This window comes from Cricetulus griseus, chromosome 5, assembly GCF_003668045.3.
Source record: "Cricetulus griseus strain 17A/GY chromosome 5, alternate assembly CriGri-PICRH-1.0, whole genome shotgun sequence".
NCBI lineage: Eukaryota > Metazoa > Chordata > Mammalia > Rodentia > Cricetidae > Cricetulus > Cricetulus griseus.
In genome coordinates this window covers 29,710,174-29,728,845 of record NC_048598.1, presented here as the reverse complement: position 1 = coordinate 29,728,845, position 18,672 = coordinate 29,710,174, and the positions used below count along the sequence as shown (strand labels likewise).

Genomic DNA, 18,672 nt, shown 5'->3' with positions numbered 1-18,672 from the left:
AGGAAAGGGCAGGTCTCCTGTGAGTATCAACAAACCATGGCATATCAAGTTGCAGTAAGACTAACTAAGTACCTCCTCCCCATGTATTAAGGCTAAGCAAGGCAACCCAGTATGAGGTGTAGGGTCCCAAAGCCAGTAAAGGAGTCACAGATAGTCCCTACACTCCCACTATTAGGAGTCCCACAAGAGGACCAAGCTACACAGCTGTAATATATATGCTGAGAGCCGAGGTCAACCCCATGCAGTCTCCATGGTTGTTGGTTCAGTCTCTGTGAGCCCCTATGAGCCAAGGTTAGTTAATTCTGTGGGTTTTCTTGTGGTGCCCTTGACCCCTCTGGCTCCTACAATCCTTCCTCTCCCTCTTCTGCAGGATTCCCCAAGCTCCACCTAATGTTTGGCTATACGTACAGTTCTCTACATAGCACGTTTCCTAAGCACGCCAGTTCTTTCTAAGAGTTTCTATAGTGGTGATTTCTTTCTTTTATATTGCTGCATTGGGATAAGCACAGAGGACTCAGGGTATTCCCAACATGCTCTGGCATCCCATGCCATTGGCTGGAGGGGTCATGACAATCTGAGCACTAACCTTGCCAGGCTTTCCCCACCTGTGCCTGCTGTCTCATTACCTGATTGGAAGGCTGTGAAAAGCAAGGTCAGAATCCTCTTTTACTTGGAAACACTAAAATCTATCATTGGAGTTTTAAGAATTTCAAAACCCAATAGAAGAAAGCCAGAAGAGACAAAGGACTCATTTTACACTGATCAGCCTACTGTCCATTTGGTGACTTGACAGCAATAGATGAATAGGGAAGGAGACATAAATAAATCTGTGGAATCCATTCAATGAGGCAAAGAGTCATAATCAAGTGTAAGGTAGGAATGGGATGATGGTGAAATGTGGCAGGGTGATCATATGTGTTGCTAAATGATTGTCTCAATGAATGACTAAATAGAACGCAGCAAAACATATATCTACTCATCATGTTTTAAATTGCTTTTAAAATTAAGGATAAGATATTCCCTGTCAGGACAAGCAGTAAATAATATACACATAGTTAGACACCGGAGGTGTTTTGTCACAAGTAAGAGTGATATATGGTTGAGAAGAAGGTTAAGTCACAACTAAGGGAAATAGGAAGAGACGATTTTGATTACCAACAAATTCCAGCCTCTTCCTGAAGAAAGGAAAGGCATTACAAGAGAATCACAGGAGTCTCTGAACTCATTCCAAGCACAGGCTTGCCAGCCCCTCTCCCCGCTGCCCACCTCCCATCCCCTGATGCAGAAGTTTTTTCCTTCTTGCACACAGGTAGAGGCATGCTCTTAGCACACTCACTCTCTAACCTCAGCCATGCTATCAATGGCCTCCATTTACAGTTCTAATCCTCCTGCTGTGTTCATCTTAAGTGCCTCTGGCCTATAATGTTGCTGCCCCCATATGCTCTCTCTTTTTTGACTATTGCAGCAGCACTGCAGTCTTCACTCTTTTTCCTGCTACCCTTCTCATTCGCTGCACTTCCACACATATTGGCTCCAGTGTTAAACTTCAAGCACATAGGCAACTCTCACCTTGCAACCATCTGGCTTCCACTTCTCACACAACTGTCCACATGACTTGACTGCCCACTCTTTTCCTTCGCTTTCTATTCTCCTCCCCCTCTTGTACTCTTCCTCTTTCTCCTCCTCCTCCTGCTCCTCTTTGACTTGTTTATTCTTTTGTTTGTTTTGTTTCTTCTTCTGTTTATTAAACTAAGATCTCAATATGTATCCATGAATAGACTAGAGCTCACTATATAGATTCAGCAGGCTTCAAACTTGCAGCCATCCTCCTGCCTCTGCCTCCTGAGTGCTAGTTGGTCCCCTTTCTTGTTATCTAACATTCTGTGAACTTGTTTTGATTCATTCTTGTTTCTTTCCACTAGATGGTAAGCTCCACGATGAGAGTGAAGTTTGCCTGGTGGCATGCAGAATTCCTTAAGAAGTATTTGTGAGAAAGAAGATGAGGAATAAGAGGAAGAAGGAGAAGAGAGAAAAGGAAAAAAAAGAGTGGTACAACTCTGTTGTGAAGCCATATGAACATAAGCTGCTTTTAGCTGGAAGGGTTTTCAATCTCATTATTTATTAGAGGGTTCCTCGTGATTTAACTTTTGGTTAGGAAATAATTAAAGAAGAGAGGCCATGACTCTCAGGAGGGACACCAGAGAACTTGAAAGGGAGAGAGGAAGGGACAGAAATGATTTAAATATAGTACTCATGTGAAGCTATCAAAATATTAAATTAAAAATATAATAAAATCTTTAAAACAAGCATAATAAAAATCTCTGTGCTATTATTGATCTGTACTTTCTATTTTCTCATCTTGTTTTATGTTGTGTATTTTTTTAAAAAAATATTTATTGAATGAAGCAATCAAGAGGAACCTGTATTTAAATAACTGGCCTTAGTTACATCATGAAGTCACAATCAAATCAGCAGTGAGCATACCCCCCAAATTTGCTTGCTCCCAGCTTTTCTTGTTTTAACTTTTATTAAAGTTCTTCATTGATGATTTCATACGTAATATGATGTGCTGATTACTCTTGCCTTCAGATCCCTTCACATCCTGCCTGTCCTCTTAGTCTCCCTCTTCTCTGAGGCCCTCTCCCATGTTCTTGCTGCTTTGCTTCACACTGAATTTAACTAGGACCATCTGTATGGCCATAGTTGAGAAGTATGTGCTGGAGCCTGGTGGGCTCACCAGTGTGTACAATTTCAGAAAATCACTGTGCTCACCCAGGATCCATCAGGAACAAATAATCTAGTAGTGAACATAGAATCCCATGCACCCCCCCCAAATCTATGATTGACTATTGACAGCCTCAGCCATAGTTGCCGTTGTATCAAGATTGCCATGGTTGTGTCATACCCCAAGCAAAGCCATTTTCCAGCCCTCTCCTCTGTCTTCTAGCTTCTACATTCTTTCTGCTCCATCATAGAGACATTCTCTGAACCTTAGAGAGGGTGCTGCAGATGTTCTGTTTAGGGCTGAGCAGTTAAACTCCACTAATTCTCAGCATCTTGGGCACCCAGGAATCTGCATTCAACACCATTTATTGCAAAGTGAAGCTTTTCTGATTAAGGCTGAGAGTAGCATTTGTCTATGGGTACAAATATAGATATTTAGAAAGCAGATTGGCACCATATCAATCTAAGCAGGACTACCTTCCCCACTCAGGCCTAAGGTCCCCTAAGCCATGGTTTTTAGTCTGAGTCTACAGTATCAAGTATGAATTCAAGTTAGCTTCAAATTCAATCAGAGAAAGTGTGCGTGATAGCTGGTTACACCAAGAACAGTCATTCAACTATTGCACCATGCTGGGATGATAGATAGGAGTTGGAATCAACCTAAAAATCCATTAGTGGTGATGAAAATGTGCTTCATATACACAATGGAACCTTACTCAGCTTGGGAGACAAGTCTTTCCAGAAGAAGCTGGATGCCCAGCAAGCTCTTGAGATTTGCCTGCTTCTGTCCCCCAGGTCTGTGAATACAATCACATCCAGCCATACCCAGTGTTTATATGGCTGCTATGGATTTTAACTCATGTTCTCCTCCTTGCAGACCAAACACTCCTACTCACTGAGCCATTTCCCCAACCCCTGTTTCAAATTTCTTTTCTTAAATATATTGCTGAATGGTGTATTCTTTTTGTGCTAATAGAAATGGAATTTTTTATTTCATTTTCAGATTGTTTATTGTGAATGGAAATAATTACAATTGAGTTTGACATATTGATCTTGAACCCTGAAACCTCTGGAACTCATTTACTAGTTCTAATAGCATGTTAATGGATGTCTTCATATTTTCCATATACATCATCAACCATCTGTAAATAGACATTTTTACTTCATCCTTTCTGATCTAGAAGACTTTTATTTCTTTCTCTAGGCAAATTTCCTTAGCTAAAACTTCCAAGACAATGTTGAATAGAATTGATAAGAACAAACAACACTTATTTTAGTCATCTTGGGTACTGGATCTCAACCTGTGGGTTGTGACCCCTTGGGCAAATTTCTATCTCCAAAAATATTTAAATTACAATACATAATAGTACCAAAATTATAGTTGTGAAGTAGCAATGAAAACAATTTCATGGTTGGGGGTCACCACAGCATGAGGAACTGTATTAAAAGGCCACAGCATGAGGAAGATTGAGAACCACTGCCTTAGAGAGAAAGCCCTCTGTTCTGATAGGTGCGTTAGTAGAGGGGTTTTCATATTTCTGTTAGGCTGGGAAGCACCCCTTAATTCCTAGTTTACTACAAGTTTTCTGCATGAATGTGTAATGCTTTGGCTGACCTTACTGAGGTGATCTTGCAGGTTTTTTTGTTTTTGTTTTAAGTCTACTGACACAATGCATTAAGTTAATTGATTTTCAGAAGTTAAAATAAATTATCTCACATTTCTTGGATAAAACAAGATTCTAGATTCAAGCAGAATTTAGAACTCAGGGTAGCTACAATGATTCTTGAAACAAAAGAATGAACTAGAAATGCTACTTTCTAAATTTAAAATAATAATAATACCACAGAGCAAAGATATTTAAGACAACATGGTATCAGTACAAGAGTAGAAATAGAGATCAATTGATTAGAACTGAGAATCCAAATATAAACCCACATAGTCAATAAAATTTTGACATGGATTTTAAGAACACATGAGGCACAAGGAATAGTCTCTTGGACAAATGATGCCCAGCAATTGGTAGTCTATGAGCAGAAACTACAGTTGGACCCTTACATATATTTCAATTTTAATGTATGCATGTGTGTCTGAGTATATGCACATGAGTGCAGTGTCCACCAAGGCCAGAAGAGGGTATTAGATCCCGTGGACTTGAAGGTACCTGGTTGGAGCCACCTGATGTGGGTGCTGGGAACCAAACTCAGGTCCTCCTCAAGAGGAGGAAGTGCTCTTGATCACTGAGATATCTCTCTAGCTCCCTAAATGGTTAATTTTTATAACAAAATAGTCACACATATAATATACATGCATGCAGAAAAAGTACACACAAAAGGAGTATCCATGATAATATGATACTATGAACTTCCATGGATGGACTACAATAAGCAAATAACTTCTTGGCCTAAGAAAATAGTGTTAAAAATCTATATGCATGTAACACTTCAATGTAATCAAAGGAACCAAAATAATAATGGACAGGAGAGCATTCTAGAGAGAAATGAGGGCAGCTGTTCACACCAGAGTGGCTTTCAGAAGTGGTTTTGTTGATTCATCTAGTGTCCAAGAATGAAAAATGACAATTGCCATGAGGTGTGCACATCCACACAGTAAACATCTTCACTAATTACCTGCTTTAGAGGTGACAAGCTGGAGTACAAGGGGTCGTCTGGTTACGATGCCTGAGCCTCGAGGAAGAAAGTCCCTGAAAACAAACAAGAAATAATAGATGAAGGCACTATGGAATTTTAAATTGGGCTCCGTGGTAATTCCTCTACTCTCCAATCTTTCAGTGTATTCCCCATCTCAAGAAAACTAGACCCATTTGTGAAAGAGGTATTTGCAAGGTTCAAAGAGAAAGCTATGTCAACAACTGATCTGTTATTGCATAATTTCCCCACTAAAGTATACCACTCTTTTACCTGGGTAGGATTAATAAAGGCTTGCTTAAATTTCTGTGTGTTGCCGGGCATTCGTGGCGCATGCCTTTAGTCCCAGCACTCAGGAGGCAGAGGCAGGCGGATATCTGTGAGCTCAAGGCCAGCCTGGTCTATGGAAGGGTGCCAGGATAGGCTCCAAAGCTACACAGACAAACCCTGCCTCAAAAAACAAAAAACAACAACAAAAAAAAATTCTGTGTGTTGCCGATTCATTTTCCCTTTCAGAGAAACTGCATTAATTTTAAAAATTAGCTGATGCTGAAATTAATCCCCAAACTTCTGATAACTGCAAAACCACTATTGGCTTTGGCTTCAATATCAATATTAGCACTATCAAATGCTGGCCATTATGAAGAGGGTGAATTAAACTATATTCTCTAAATATCCTGAAAATTTTCACCAATAAAAAGTTCCACAAAAAGTGGTCTCAAATGGAGGCAACTATTATATCATAGAAATTAACACTAGTGGGGGCTGGAAAGATGGCTCAGTGGTTAAGAGTACTGACTGCTCTTCCAGAGGACCAGGGTTCAATTCCCAGCACCCACATGACAGCTCACAACTGTCTGTCACTCCAGTTCCGGAAGACCCAACACTCATGGCAAAACACCAATGCACATAAAGTAAAAATAAATAAATTATAAATTAGCACTGGAAAAAATATTGCAACTTGGGTTTTTCTTATTGTTCCTATTAAGTGGGAGATTCTTGAGAAAGATCATGCTGAAAATGACATGTTACATAGAATACACCATACCAATACACTTGCAGTAAAGAAAGCACTGCATTAAATTACATGGGCAACATCACATGTATCATTATAGTGTCCAAGAACTCATAAACATCTGCATCACAGCTTTTTGTCTGTGTTGGTGTTTTGTTGGATTGTTATGTGCTGGGGATTGAACCGAGAGCTTCAGATGTATTGTGTAAGCACTCTCCCACTGGGCTATATATATATATATATATATATATATATATATATATATATATTATATCTGCATCCTTTTCACTTTTTATTTTGAGACAGGATCTTACTGAATTGCTCAAACTGACCTTGAACTCACTCTGTAGCCCAGACAGAGTTGCCATCCTCTGGCCTTAGGCCCTGGCCATATCATAGTTTTTAAGCACATTTAGAATGCTACATACCTGTAGGAATTCTATTCAACATAAACTGACTCAATGACTCAGTCTTTCTCAAAAATGAAGTTTTAGGACCATTTAAAAGTTAGAATTTCAGATACCTAGGACCCAGCCTCAACATTACATACTCCTAGTACTCGCAGGGGGCAGGGTGTCACTTCCAGGAGATCCTCACATTTGCCGGGATTCACTCAACAACTCCATGGTCACACTGGTATATGGCAGACACAGAGACTTCAGAAAGAGCTTCAACACAATGAATTTTAATGCACAACAACTTATGAAATAGACAAAGGTCAGAGGAAGTGTTTCAAAGCACAAGCCTTCAGAGGCACTGGTACTCTCAGTGGAGAGCCTTCATGAAGCAAATTTCCCTTTATAACTGTTATTTTCAAGTACTAAAATACATTCTGAAAGAGTTCATCATAATAAATAGTCCTTAAACTAAGCTAATGACATATTCCTTAACCCCAAGGGCTGAGAACCATGTAGAAGTTACTATATGCTATTGAAATAGAGGAAAATGAGAAAGAGGTTTATGTTTTAACTAAAAAAATCCACTTGAATAAATAGTTTTTTTATTCATCAATAAATACATATGACTAAGCATAGTGGCACACATCTCTATCCAAGAAAGGTGAGGCAGGAGAATCTTGAATTCAAGGCCAGCTAAGCTGCACAGTGAGTCTCTGACTCAAACAAAGAAACACAAAACCACACAACAGAGCATCTATGTTCTGTGCCTACAACCAAAAGGGAAGAAGTTCATTTGAAAGTCAGAATGAATGAAGGGAAAACAAAACACCAGAATAGAAAGCTGAAAAAAAAAAAATCTGTGTTTTCATGAATGAAGTTTTAAGCTTTATAGATGCCAAAGAGAAACATAGGGTCGTAAATGCCTGAATACTGCCATTTAAAAACTGAAACCTTCTTCAATAAAAGAGGAACAGAGGGAAAGGAAGGAGAGAGCAAAGGAAGGAGGATGAAGAGAGATGTGCTTACTGTAGACCCTCACAGGAGCCTGTTTCTGCTCTTGTTTGTGACCGGACATTTACAGGATACAGACTTAGCAGCAGCTCCACTGGAACAATTAACGCAAAATAGAGCGTATGCAAAACTTTCAACAGCTAACAGTTTTCAGGCATCTGGCTGAAAGTAAGCTCTCTGATAAACTAATGCTTTTCTCTATTTTCTTTTAAATCAAGCAAGACTGGCATTGCATTGTGAGGAATGAGCAGATTCAGACATCCAGCCTGCTTTTCTCACAGACCTACCTCTAATCTATACTCTCACCTACGTGAAGACCTTGGGTAACCACATCGGGCTATCTGAAATTCTCTCCTGTTTCCCAGGACCTTCTAATATATATAAACCATTAGAGAGAAATCGCTCTCTAATGAAGAAGTAGGTGGTCAATCTGGTACCTGAAATGCATCTCATTCTGATGACCCAGCCAAATTAGAACCATATGCCCGGAACGTTCCAGTTGTGTGAGCTGAGGGCATAGGGCCTCAAAGGAGAGACAGAGAACACTGATTTCATTATCAGCTTCACCACTGCACGGGCAAAATTCTCTCTAAACGTGTTTCAGTAATTCTAACTACAAACCAGATCATATGGCTTAAATGAAATGCAGCATATGACAACCCATTAAAAACCCAAGTACCATAAAATGCACATCCCTATTGCCATAATTGTTGCTACATTATAGTCATAATGTGCTCCCTTAATATTGTAGTATTCTCTTGAAAAAATGCCCTAAATCACTACTTATAAAATATTAGCACTTTATGAGTTGAATACGAGATAAAGGGCCACAGACCCCATTTGAACTACCCTCTCGGTGCAGACCAGCTGCAGTGGTTTGGAACACTCAGTTTGTTATCCCTGCCTCCATCCACACCAAGCCAGGCAATGACACAAACAATCTTGAATAATTCATTAGCCACTGAGTGCAATCATCCACTTGATTTTCGTTTCTTCTAGGCAATAGACAGTTGGCTTTTTGTATCTCATAAGCATTTCTTCCAGGGAAATAAGTTCACTACATTAAAGTTGGGGAGCTAATGGCTGTACCCTTAGCAGTACTTTTAATTTAATGCATGTATTTTCTTTATTATAGTCTGATATACACATATGGATAGATAAGAGGGATCAGAGACCCCATTTAAAACACACACACACACACATACACACACACACACACACACACACACACACACACACCAATCAAGCACCAGTCTATCCAGTCTTTGCATGTTCTTCAGACAGTAAGTCCATGATTTTTTACTTTTATGAATCTTAAGAAAAAGTAAAAAAACAAACAAACAAAAAAAAACAATTTCCATCATCCTATATAAAGAACAAAACTGTAGTATTTCTTAACAGCCTTCTCAAAAATTTAGTTGCAAAGATATATAATTTTTTCTCCAATAGGAAATGGGTGGCCTTTGGAAGCCCCACCAAGAGAGTGCAGCTGCTATCTCCAGGAAACTTACACAACTTGTCCTTCTTGGTATCAAATAATTATAGAGATGACTTTCTTCAACAGAAAGGTAAGTGACCATTAACCAGATGGTCTGGTCAATAAATAAATGTCTAGCAACATTTTACAACTGATCATGGAGGTGTAATGCAAAGTCTCCTAAAAGCTAATTCCTGTAGTTGATTCCATAATATGTAATCTTGGTCTTGAAGGAGAACTACATACAAATGACTATACTAAGTATGACAGACACTATAGATATGCTCTGCATAGAATGCAGGATCAACACAGAACAAAGATCATCTATTCAGTTTGTAGGACACGATTTCAGAGAGGAAACATGAAATAGGAGGCAGTCTACAGTTTAATTCAAAGGCCTGAGAAACCAGTATAGAATAGAACATTAAGTAACTGTAAATATTAAAGGTCAGAAAGAGACAGAAAAGGACGTGGACCTCAGAAATGTTCTTTATGGTTCTGTGTGCTTGTTTCTATGTAACAGAGACTGGGGGAGGAGCTTTTAAGTTATCAGAAAAAAATAGAGATGTAATATTAAGAAAACAAACACTGGCCAGTTTTAGTCATCCAAGATGATAATGAGGGTTAGGTCCAAGATAGTAATGATAGAAAGGAAGAAAAACTAAACAGCAAGATTTAATGGCTTTAATGCTTTAATGTGGAATATAGGATTGTGGAAATGTTATGATAAATCTCATAGTGGTCCACTAATAAAGATGCAATATTAAGGAAGAGAAAGGTTTGGTTATAAGTAATATTAATATTACCATGTACAACTATCAGCACCTCTTTCTCTTTCTCCATCTCTCATGGTCTTGCTCAATATCATATATTATTATATTAAACTATATTTTTAAAAATCACACCACATGAGACACAATGCAAACATCTATAACTCTAGCACTTGGGAGGCCAAGGATGGAGAATCATGGATTCAAGATCAGCTTGGGATATGTAGTGTGCAGTGAGATCCTGGCTCAAAATTAATAGATAATAATAATAATAGTCACACTAACTTCTTAAATTCCTCTCCTTAGATGTCTTGAATCAATACCATTACAATTCAACTCATTATTACCCAGCATCCTTTTCCTTCTTCATTCCTGGCCATAACCTAACATCATCGGCATCTATGTACATCCGCCAAGAGCAGTACTTGGAAGCCAGACTCCATTGGCTCTGTCACCTGCTCTGAATTGATCATTAAGTCCTGCGGTTAGGTCTTTTTGGCAACTCGTCAATCATTCTTTCTTCTTTCTTTTAATCACTACAGGTAACCAACAAGTAGGCTGCAAGAAACTCACAAGTAATTTCTCTGAATCCAATTGAGCACTGTACAAGTCAGCCTTGACATCAGCATTAGTCCCATATTATCATTGCCAGATTTTCTGTCATTAAATGACTTTCCATTGTCTTCAGAATAAGAGCCAAATCTTAGTATCACATACAAAACATTTTATCTCTTCATATTTTTCTAAATACATCTCAGGTATAATAAGGCTCCTTGCATTTCATTTAACCTTCTATTTCAACAACTATGCAATATTTGCAAAAAAAAAAAAGCATCTGTAGGACTGGAGCTATTAAAAATGCAGAAAAACATCCCTGCCTTCTAACAGAAATGTCTGTGCATTTTTTCACTTGGCCTTGGTGCTTTGCATACATACTCATGACCTCTGTTTGGGTTTCCCACCCCAGCAGCTTCCTCTAGCCAGCTCCTACTAGAAATTCAGCGCTCAGTTCCACAGCCTGTTGTCTTTCCATAGGTTCTTCATTAACTTCCCCAAGGCAAGCATCCGTCTAAGTTGTCTGTCAACAAACACTGGTCTGTTCACAGATTTGTCCCATCAGACCCATGTGTTCCTCCAGGACTCAATTTGATGCCCACATATTTCATTAAATGTGTTTAACACTTTCTATCTTCCCCTTCGGGAAGACTCCTGACTGCTTGTTAGAGTCTTAGCACGCAGGGGAAGCACTCTGAAATTTACTTCTTCAACTGGAAAACACCTAAGTGACATTATACAGATGAAAGAAAACAGATCTTGCAATTCATCAAAAATTGGCTGAAATAACTCAAAAAAAACACAACAAAAACCTCTCTTAAAATTATTCCTTCAAGTATAATTTTCTGTACTCTAGAACAATCCCTGTGAGACTAACTTCCCAAAACACTTCACAAAAGGTGACGAGGGTAGAAATCAGGGATGGAGGAGAGCAGAGGAGAAAGATACAGAGACAGAAGCAAACTCAGGCAGAAGCAAACTCAGGCAGAAGCAAACACGGCATTAGTACTAAATGCCGCCTCCTCTGACCTGAGAAGCATTGAGGTCCTGAATGTAATTCCTCCACTGAACATAATGTTCTGTTAAAATGCTTCCGTGTGTGCGGGCCTGAACCTTGGAGCCTTGCCAGCCACTACAACGTCACTTCAACTGTAGGAAAAAATAATGCCAAGAGCCACAGTTTTATATTTTGGAAATCTTCCACTGCAGTTCCCATCTCCCACATACATTATTGGCCACATTAAGGATGTTAGCACTAATTTATTTGTGAAAGATCACAGGTTGCTGGTGCCAGTTACTCTATAAAGTGCCTGTTACCAATATCACTTCACTTGGAAAACACGGAGAATGCAAGTACAGAAAGAATGCTGCTTTTTCTATATCCAAAGAGCAATATCCATCCACAAAACTCAAAATTGCTAAGCAAACCATTTTCATCAACTCAATTAATCATGAATTGATAGTTCCCCCTGAAGCATTTAGAATGTAAAGTTTCTGATTCCAAGATCTAGGAACTGAATGAAGATAGTCCTCCTTATTTACAAATACTATCCTCTGCCCACCAGAGTATACTCATTCAGAAAAATAACTTACTTACAAATTTTAGCATCAGATTAGCAACTCTTAATACAAAATAAAAATGCACCACTTTTTTCTCAAATCTCACACCATATCATACTCTAGTTAATATGAAAATAAGAAGGGAACTGGGATTGTCATGTAATTCAATCTTGTTTATAATTCAAATATATAAAAAATAAAAATAAAAAGAGAAAATAAATAGTAGGAGAGGCCACTAAGTAGGCTGCTAGTTACCTACCCAATAGTGCCCATTTTACCTTTCTTATTAACACAATCCAAATTTCACTGGAGATGGCAATATGCCTAACTTTGACAAATAAAGTGACCAGGATTCCCCCAGACTGTCTTGTCCCTCACTGTGTTCTGCACAGTAAGATGTCTTTGGAAATTGCTGGGTGGTATCAGATGGTTCCTGTCACAGAGTCTGATTTGCCAGAACATACTCTTTGCCCTTCCTATTCTTTCCTCTTCCTGTCAGTTATCTTTTGACTGCAGCGTTGCAGCAATCCTATCCACACGGTGAGGCAACACAATCATGCAGATAGAAGCCACAGGCCCAAGACAGCAGAGAAAACACATCAGAAAGAACGGAGGGTGGTGATCACATTACAAGTCAATGGAGCCAACCTGACACTTCCTGGGAAGGAGAAGGATGAGAGATACTTTGCTTTAGGCTAGTGTTTGCAATTTGCTTTTCATTGCAGCCTCCTTATGAAAGTATTATTTGATTTTTTCCCCCTTTTAAAATTTGATATCATAGATCTAGGTATATCAGCAGATTTAATGCACATATGTGTTACTTAAACTTATATATTAGATTCCTCCAGAAACCAGTTTTACCTCCTTGGTAGACATGCGAGGCCTATTAATAACATTTTGTAGGTCATCACATAAGAGAACTCTAAACACTCAGCATGCAGTCCTTTCAGCCATGTTTTCCTACACTTTCCAAAAGAGACGAACATAGAGAGAACCAAGTCCTGTGGCCTTTGCCTCAAACACATTGAATTTCCTTCCCAAGACTGAAAAGATGGACAGGACACAGTGAAACCCTCACCCAGCCTATGCAATAGACAGGCAACAGGCCGCTGTTGCCTTTTTTCCATGAAGCTGCACTGGGTCTTAAACCTTTGTATTTCTACACAGCAATGGCTAAAAAGGGCCAGTGCTGCCTGGAGCAGATCAAACTAGCCAATGAGAAAATACGGGGGCACAAGGACTTTTTAAAAATTCTTTCATTGGTAATGTTTTATTGATTCTTTGGGAATCTGATACCATGCACCCCTATCCCACTCTCTTCTCAGTCCCTCCATAACCACCCTTCATCCTTGCAGCAGCCCCCAGAAAAGAAAATTTTAAAAGTAAAAAAATTAATTAAAAAAAAAAAACAATTTGCTCCGCCATCTTTCCTGCCTCTCCATCACCTCTTCATTCATCCTATTGACACTGGGAGCTGCGTGTATCATGCAGTGTATACCCTTTTGTCCAAACAGCTTTACCTGCAACTGTCCACTACAAAAAGCTGTTGGTCTGGTTCAAGGCCTCTGGATTTTGATATGCCATCAATACAGGAGCCTCACTGAAACTCCTCTCTGGTGTCCTGCTGTTGTCCCAAGTCAGGGAGGTCCTACAGCTCTGGTTCCAAAGAACCAGTCCCTTCACATGTTCCAGCAGGTCATAGATGGGGTCGATGTTGGGGCGGGCCAACTCGAAGCACTGATGTGGGCCTGGGTGGCAGCTGAGTTGGTATACACTGGGACCACTCTCTTCCAGTGACTGGCCAAACCAGCTCTCCAGTGCCCATGCCATCAGGGTCAGCTCTCCTGCATCCATGTTGAAGGGTGGAACCAGGTCTCCCAGGTTGGGCAGGGCCAGCTTTCCTGATACAGCAGCCAGTGAGGGGCAGGACCAGATCTCCAAGGACAAGTGAAGGGCACCGGGGTTGGCTCAAAATGCTCACATGGTTCCCAGTGGTAACATGGGCCAGGGGCATCAACACAAACCCCAGCTGCAGTAGGACCATGGACCCAGACATTATCCTTGGCAGCAGCTCGGGTCCAATGTCACCATAGTACTGGGTGGCAGTGTAGGACACTCAGATCAGTATGGCTCAATGGCAGCATGGTCCTGTAACACCAACATGGCTTCAGACGAAGGCCCATTCCCTGGGCATCTGCATATCCTTCAATGGTAGTAACAGGAGTCATGGACATCCACAAAGACCCTAGATGTGGTTGGGCCATGATCCAGACATGGCCCTCAGCAGCTCAGGCCTGGATGATACTATGGCCCCAGGTGGCAGTGCAAGCCACCCAGATCTATATGACCCCAGATGTCACTCAGACACCAACATGGCCCCAGGAGGTGGCACAGACCCTGACATCCATGTGGTCTTTGGTGGCAACACAGGCCATAGATATCCATACTGACCCTTGGTATGGTAGGATCATAGACCCAAACATGGTCCTTGGCAACAGCCTAGGCCCAGATGTCACCATGGCCCTGGGTAGTAGCATGGGTCTCTCAGATCAGCCTGGCATGGTGGAAGCATGGCTCTCAGATACCAACATGGCCCCGGATGGCAATCCAGATCTTAGGCATCTGCTTGGCCGTCAGTGTTAACAGAAGCAATGGACATCCACACAGACCCTGGTTGTGGTAGGGCTACAAACCCAGCCTTGGCCCAGCCTAGGTCCAGACATCACCATGGCACCAGGTGACAGCACAGGCCACTGACATCAGCCTCTTCTTGACCACCTTCACTTCTTCAGTCTGCCTCTCTCCATGGCACATGAGCCACTCCGCTTTTCTTTCTCTCCCATTTTTCCACCATATAATTGCTCACCATAATGGCACTGGGGAGGCCTGTAGGTGTCTTTCACCTGTCCTAGCCAAGCAGGGCTGGGCAGCCTGTCACACAAGGACACTGACACAGAGACTAGGGAAAGGCTGGTGCAGACAGCCCACTACTGTCTTTTCCCTCCCTGTAAGGACTTCATGCTGCCCTTGGTCCTGGATGTAATATATGAGAGAATTGCATGTATATATATAATCAATCTGTTTCATGTATATTGTATTAGTCAGGCATTTCCTGACCATGACAAATGTCTGGGAGAAAGGACTCTAAAAGAGGAAAGGCTTATTTTGATTCATGGCTTTGGTACATAGCTAATTGGATCCACTGCTTTGGGCCACAGATAAAGCAAAGCATCATGGTACAAAGGCTGTGATGGAGCAGAGATGCTCCTTATAGCACAAGAGCATGTCATGATCATGCTTTCCTCTTTATTCACTCTGGACCACAAGCCTACTGATGCCAAACACACATGGGGCAAGTCTTCTTTGGTGGTTAATCACAGTATGAACTCTCTCAGACTCCCCCAGAGGAGCAGTTTAACAATCTCCCAGGTGTCTCTCAATCCAATGAAGGTGATAATAATAATCACTTATATGCTCTTTACTTATTTTCTTTCCTTAAAATTATTTACCTTCTATATCTTTTCCTTCATAATCTTTCATGGAAGGACAGAGTAAAAGGGGGGGGGGTAATCACTCAATATCTAATAGATGATAGTGACTGAGAGATAATTATAAGCATTTTGCTATTTTTCATTCTAAATTATTCATGAAACTATGTTCCAAATCAAAGTTTTAGAAAAACTATTACTAGTATCTTCAAATTCTAAAATGTATTATTTACCAGAAATGAAAGAGGTCAATAAATTCTTTCTGACTACTTGATAAGTTAAATGTGAGGAGGTCCCATGCAGATTCCAGGTAGGCAGCTCACCCATAGCTCCAGCCTTTGAAGACAGAGACAAAAACTCTCTGGAGAAAGATGCCTGGGGAGACTAGTCCAATTGGTGAGCTCCACTTTGCACTGAGAGAACCCGCCTCAGCAAATAAGGTCAAAGAATAATTGAGAAAGATTTTTTATACCAACCTCAGGCCCCCAAATTCACAAACAATCCTATGTATATTGAAGGGAGCAGGTAAAAGCACCTTGGCCTATGTACTGCCTTTTTGACTTTAGACTCCATTTTATCTGTAGGGTATAATTAAGTTCAGGTTCCCAAACCCTAGGGAAGCTGAGAACTTTCCAATAGCTAACCAATCTCCTCCCTAAACCACAAAAAATAGTCATTATGCATCTTTAGGTCTTTGGAAGCATCGTGGCTGTTGCTAAAAACAGAAGGAACAAATTAATCTGATTGGTTGGACTGAAAGGCTTATATTGTATGTTGATTGACCATGACAGAAAACACAAGGAAAGTACTTAATCTTTAACTTCTAATGGCGAACACTGTAACTTTCTTAGCAACAAATATTTGTGATTTTTTTGCTTATAAACCCCACTTCTGTCCCTGCTTGGAGCTATTAGGAGAAACAGGGCTCCTGATTCCTTCTCCTGCATCCCTGATTGATTGATAACCTGTTTATGTGATGATTTAATAAAATCTTTGGAACCTATAAGCATCAATCATATCTCTCTTTCTTTGTGGCTCATAATGGGCTAGGCATAACAAATACGTACATATATGAGGCAGGTACACACATTTATACACATATAAACACAGAGACATCAAGAAAGAATAAAAGCTTGTGCTGAATACATCTGAAACAACACCTGGTACCAAGCATGTCAACATTCCTGTAGCTAAACACGGCTGCTCACTAAGGGAGTAAACACAAACTGAATAGCCCCGTGATACTGAGCTGATGATTGCCAACAAATGAGTTCTGAGTAAGATAAGTTTTACTAAATGAGTTACAAAACTAATATTTGGTTTTCCCAGCACTCTGAATATTTGAAATTGTAGAGGACATTGGAGTATTTATAGTAATACCTAGCACACAGCAAGAAGTCTGAAAATGGTACCTCTGGGTTTTGTTTGTTTTGTTTTGTTTTGTTTTGTTTTCCTGACAGGATTTCTCTGTGTAGCCCTGGCTGTCCTGTAACTCGCTCTGTAGACCAAGCTGGCCTGGAACTCAGAGATCCGCCTGCCTCTGCCTCCCAAGTACTGGATTAAAGGCATGTGCTACCACCACGTGTGAAAAACGTTAACTCTTTATTGTCACAGACATCACCTTTTTTTTTCTTCTTTTTAGAAGCATGTTACTTTATCTTGATATTTATTAGTAATTGTTTGGTCATATTCTTAAAATGGATCTCTCTGCACATCAACAAATGGTGGTAATCTCCTGCTAGCCATAGCCATTTGGGTTAAGAGTAAGTTGCATCCAGTTAGTTACACTGTGTAAATTTGTGGGTTGTGTGAAAGGAAAACTGATCAAAATCATACCTAGACCTTTCATGTTTAAGATTCACTAGCTACCTAAAGACTTCATTTCCTGAGAACTCTCTAGATTGTTCTATTACCTTCCACAAGAAAGGGTTAATTCAACACATGGAATGACCTCGAAAACCAGCCAAAGACTCAGCACACATTCCAACCACAGTGTGCTCAATTCAAACACAGAATGAACCGAACCCCCTGGTATCCAGAGTATTCCACACGCGTGCAGCAAGTGTTATTTCTAGCCACTTAAAAGCACCATTGCAAACAGCTCAAATGCTTAGAAAAGAAAAGATCCCCATTCCCATGAGGGGAGGCATTTATTAGCCCTTAATGGCCCTCTTTCATTGCCTTTCCACTGACGCATCTCTAATTGTTCCAATTATAATTTCAAGTCAAATAAAACCCGTAATGGTAAAAGTGTGTAGATCAATGTGTGCATTGTGAGCAAGTCTGAAACAGCATAAACCACACACACAAGGGCACGGCATCATGGATCTGGACAGGCAACATCACCATGGAGAGGGAAGAGGTGGTGTGGAAAAGGCAGTGGGCTAGAAGTCAGCGTGGGCGCCAGCTGTGAGCTCACCACACTCTTTAATCTGTAAGGGACCCATTTTCTATAGCTCTAAAATGTGACAGCTGGAGGAATGTCTTCTAATGCCCCTGTTAATTCTAACACTCTTTCAGCCTCTGAGGCTACCCATCAGTCAAGATGCTCAGGGCCTAAGCACACTTTCTAAGCAATCTTGTGGCTTCCTACTACTGACTTTGTGTTTTCTGTGCTCAGAAAAATAATTTGTTTTCAAGTTTAACTGTGTATCTATATAGGGTAATGAATTCATGTTGTCTGACTTCAAAGTCATAAAGCACAAATTATTTTTTACCTCTGAGTGTTTTCCTCCACTGTTAGCATTTAGTATCTCCAGAGAAATATAAAACACCAATTGACTGAAAATTAAAACTCCTGAAATTTGGTAAAAAAAAAAAAAAAGAAAGAAAGAAAGAAAGAAAGAAAAGAAAAGAAAAGAAATTTATGACCCAGTAGGTCAGATGAAATATTCCTCATTCAAAAATTCTAATATTAACAAATAAGACCCACAAAATGTAAGAGTATTGAATCAGTTTCCTTTCTATGCAATTTAATCACCTTTGTTATGATGAATGTACGATGTGCAAGGAGTCTCATCAGAAGTCA

The 18,672-nt window shown here is 40.1% G+C and overlaps 1 protein-coding gene across 4 annotated transcripts in view; it reads right to left on the bottom strand.

Annotated features, from left to right (window-relative positions):
- Dnm3 (dynamin 3) overlaps window positions 1-18,672 on the bottom strand; it is a 473,687-nt gene that overhangs the window by 394,008 nt on the left and 61,007 nt on the right. For all 4 annotated transcript variants that reach the window (XM_027417219.2, XM_035445648.1, XM_027417220.2 and 1 more), the window contains exon 2: window positions 5,353-5,426. In XM_027417219.2, coding sequence (XP_027273020.1) covers window positions 5,353-5,426 — 74 coding nt within the window. The remainder of the gene's footprint in view (window positions 1-5,352; window positions 5,427-18,672) is intronic.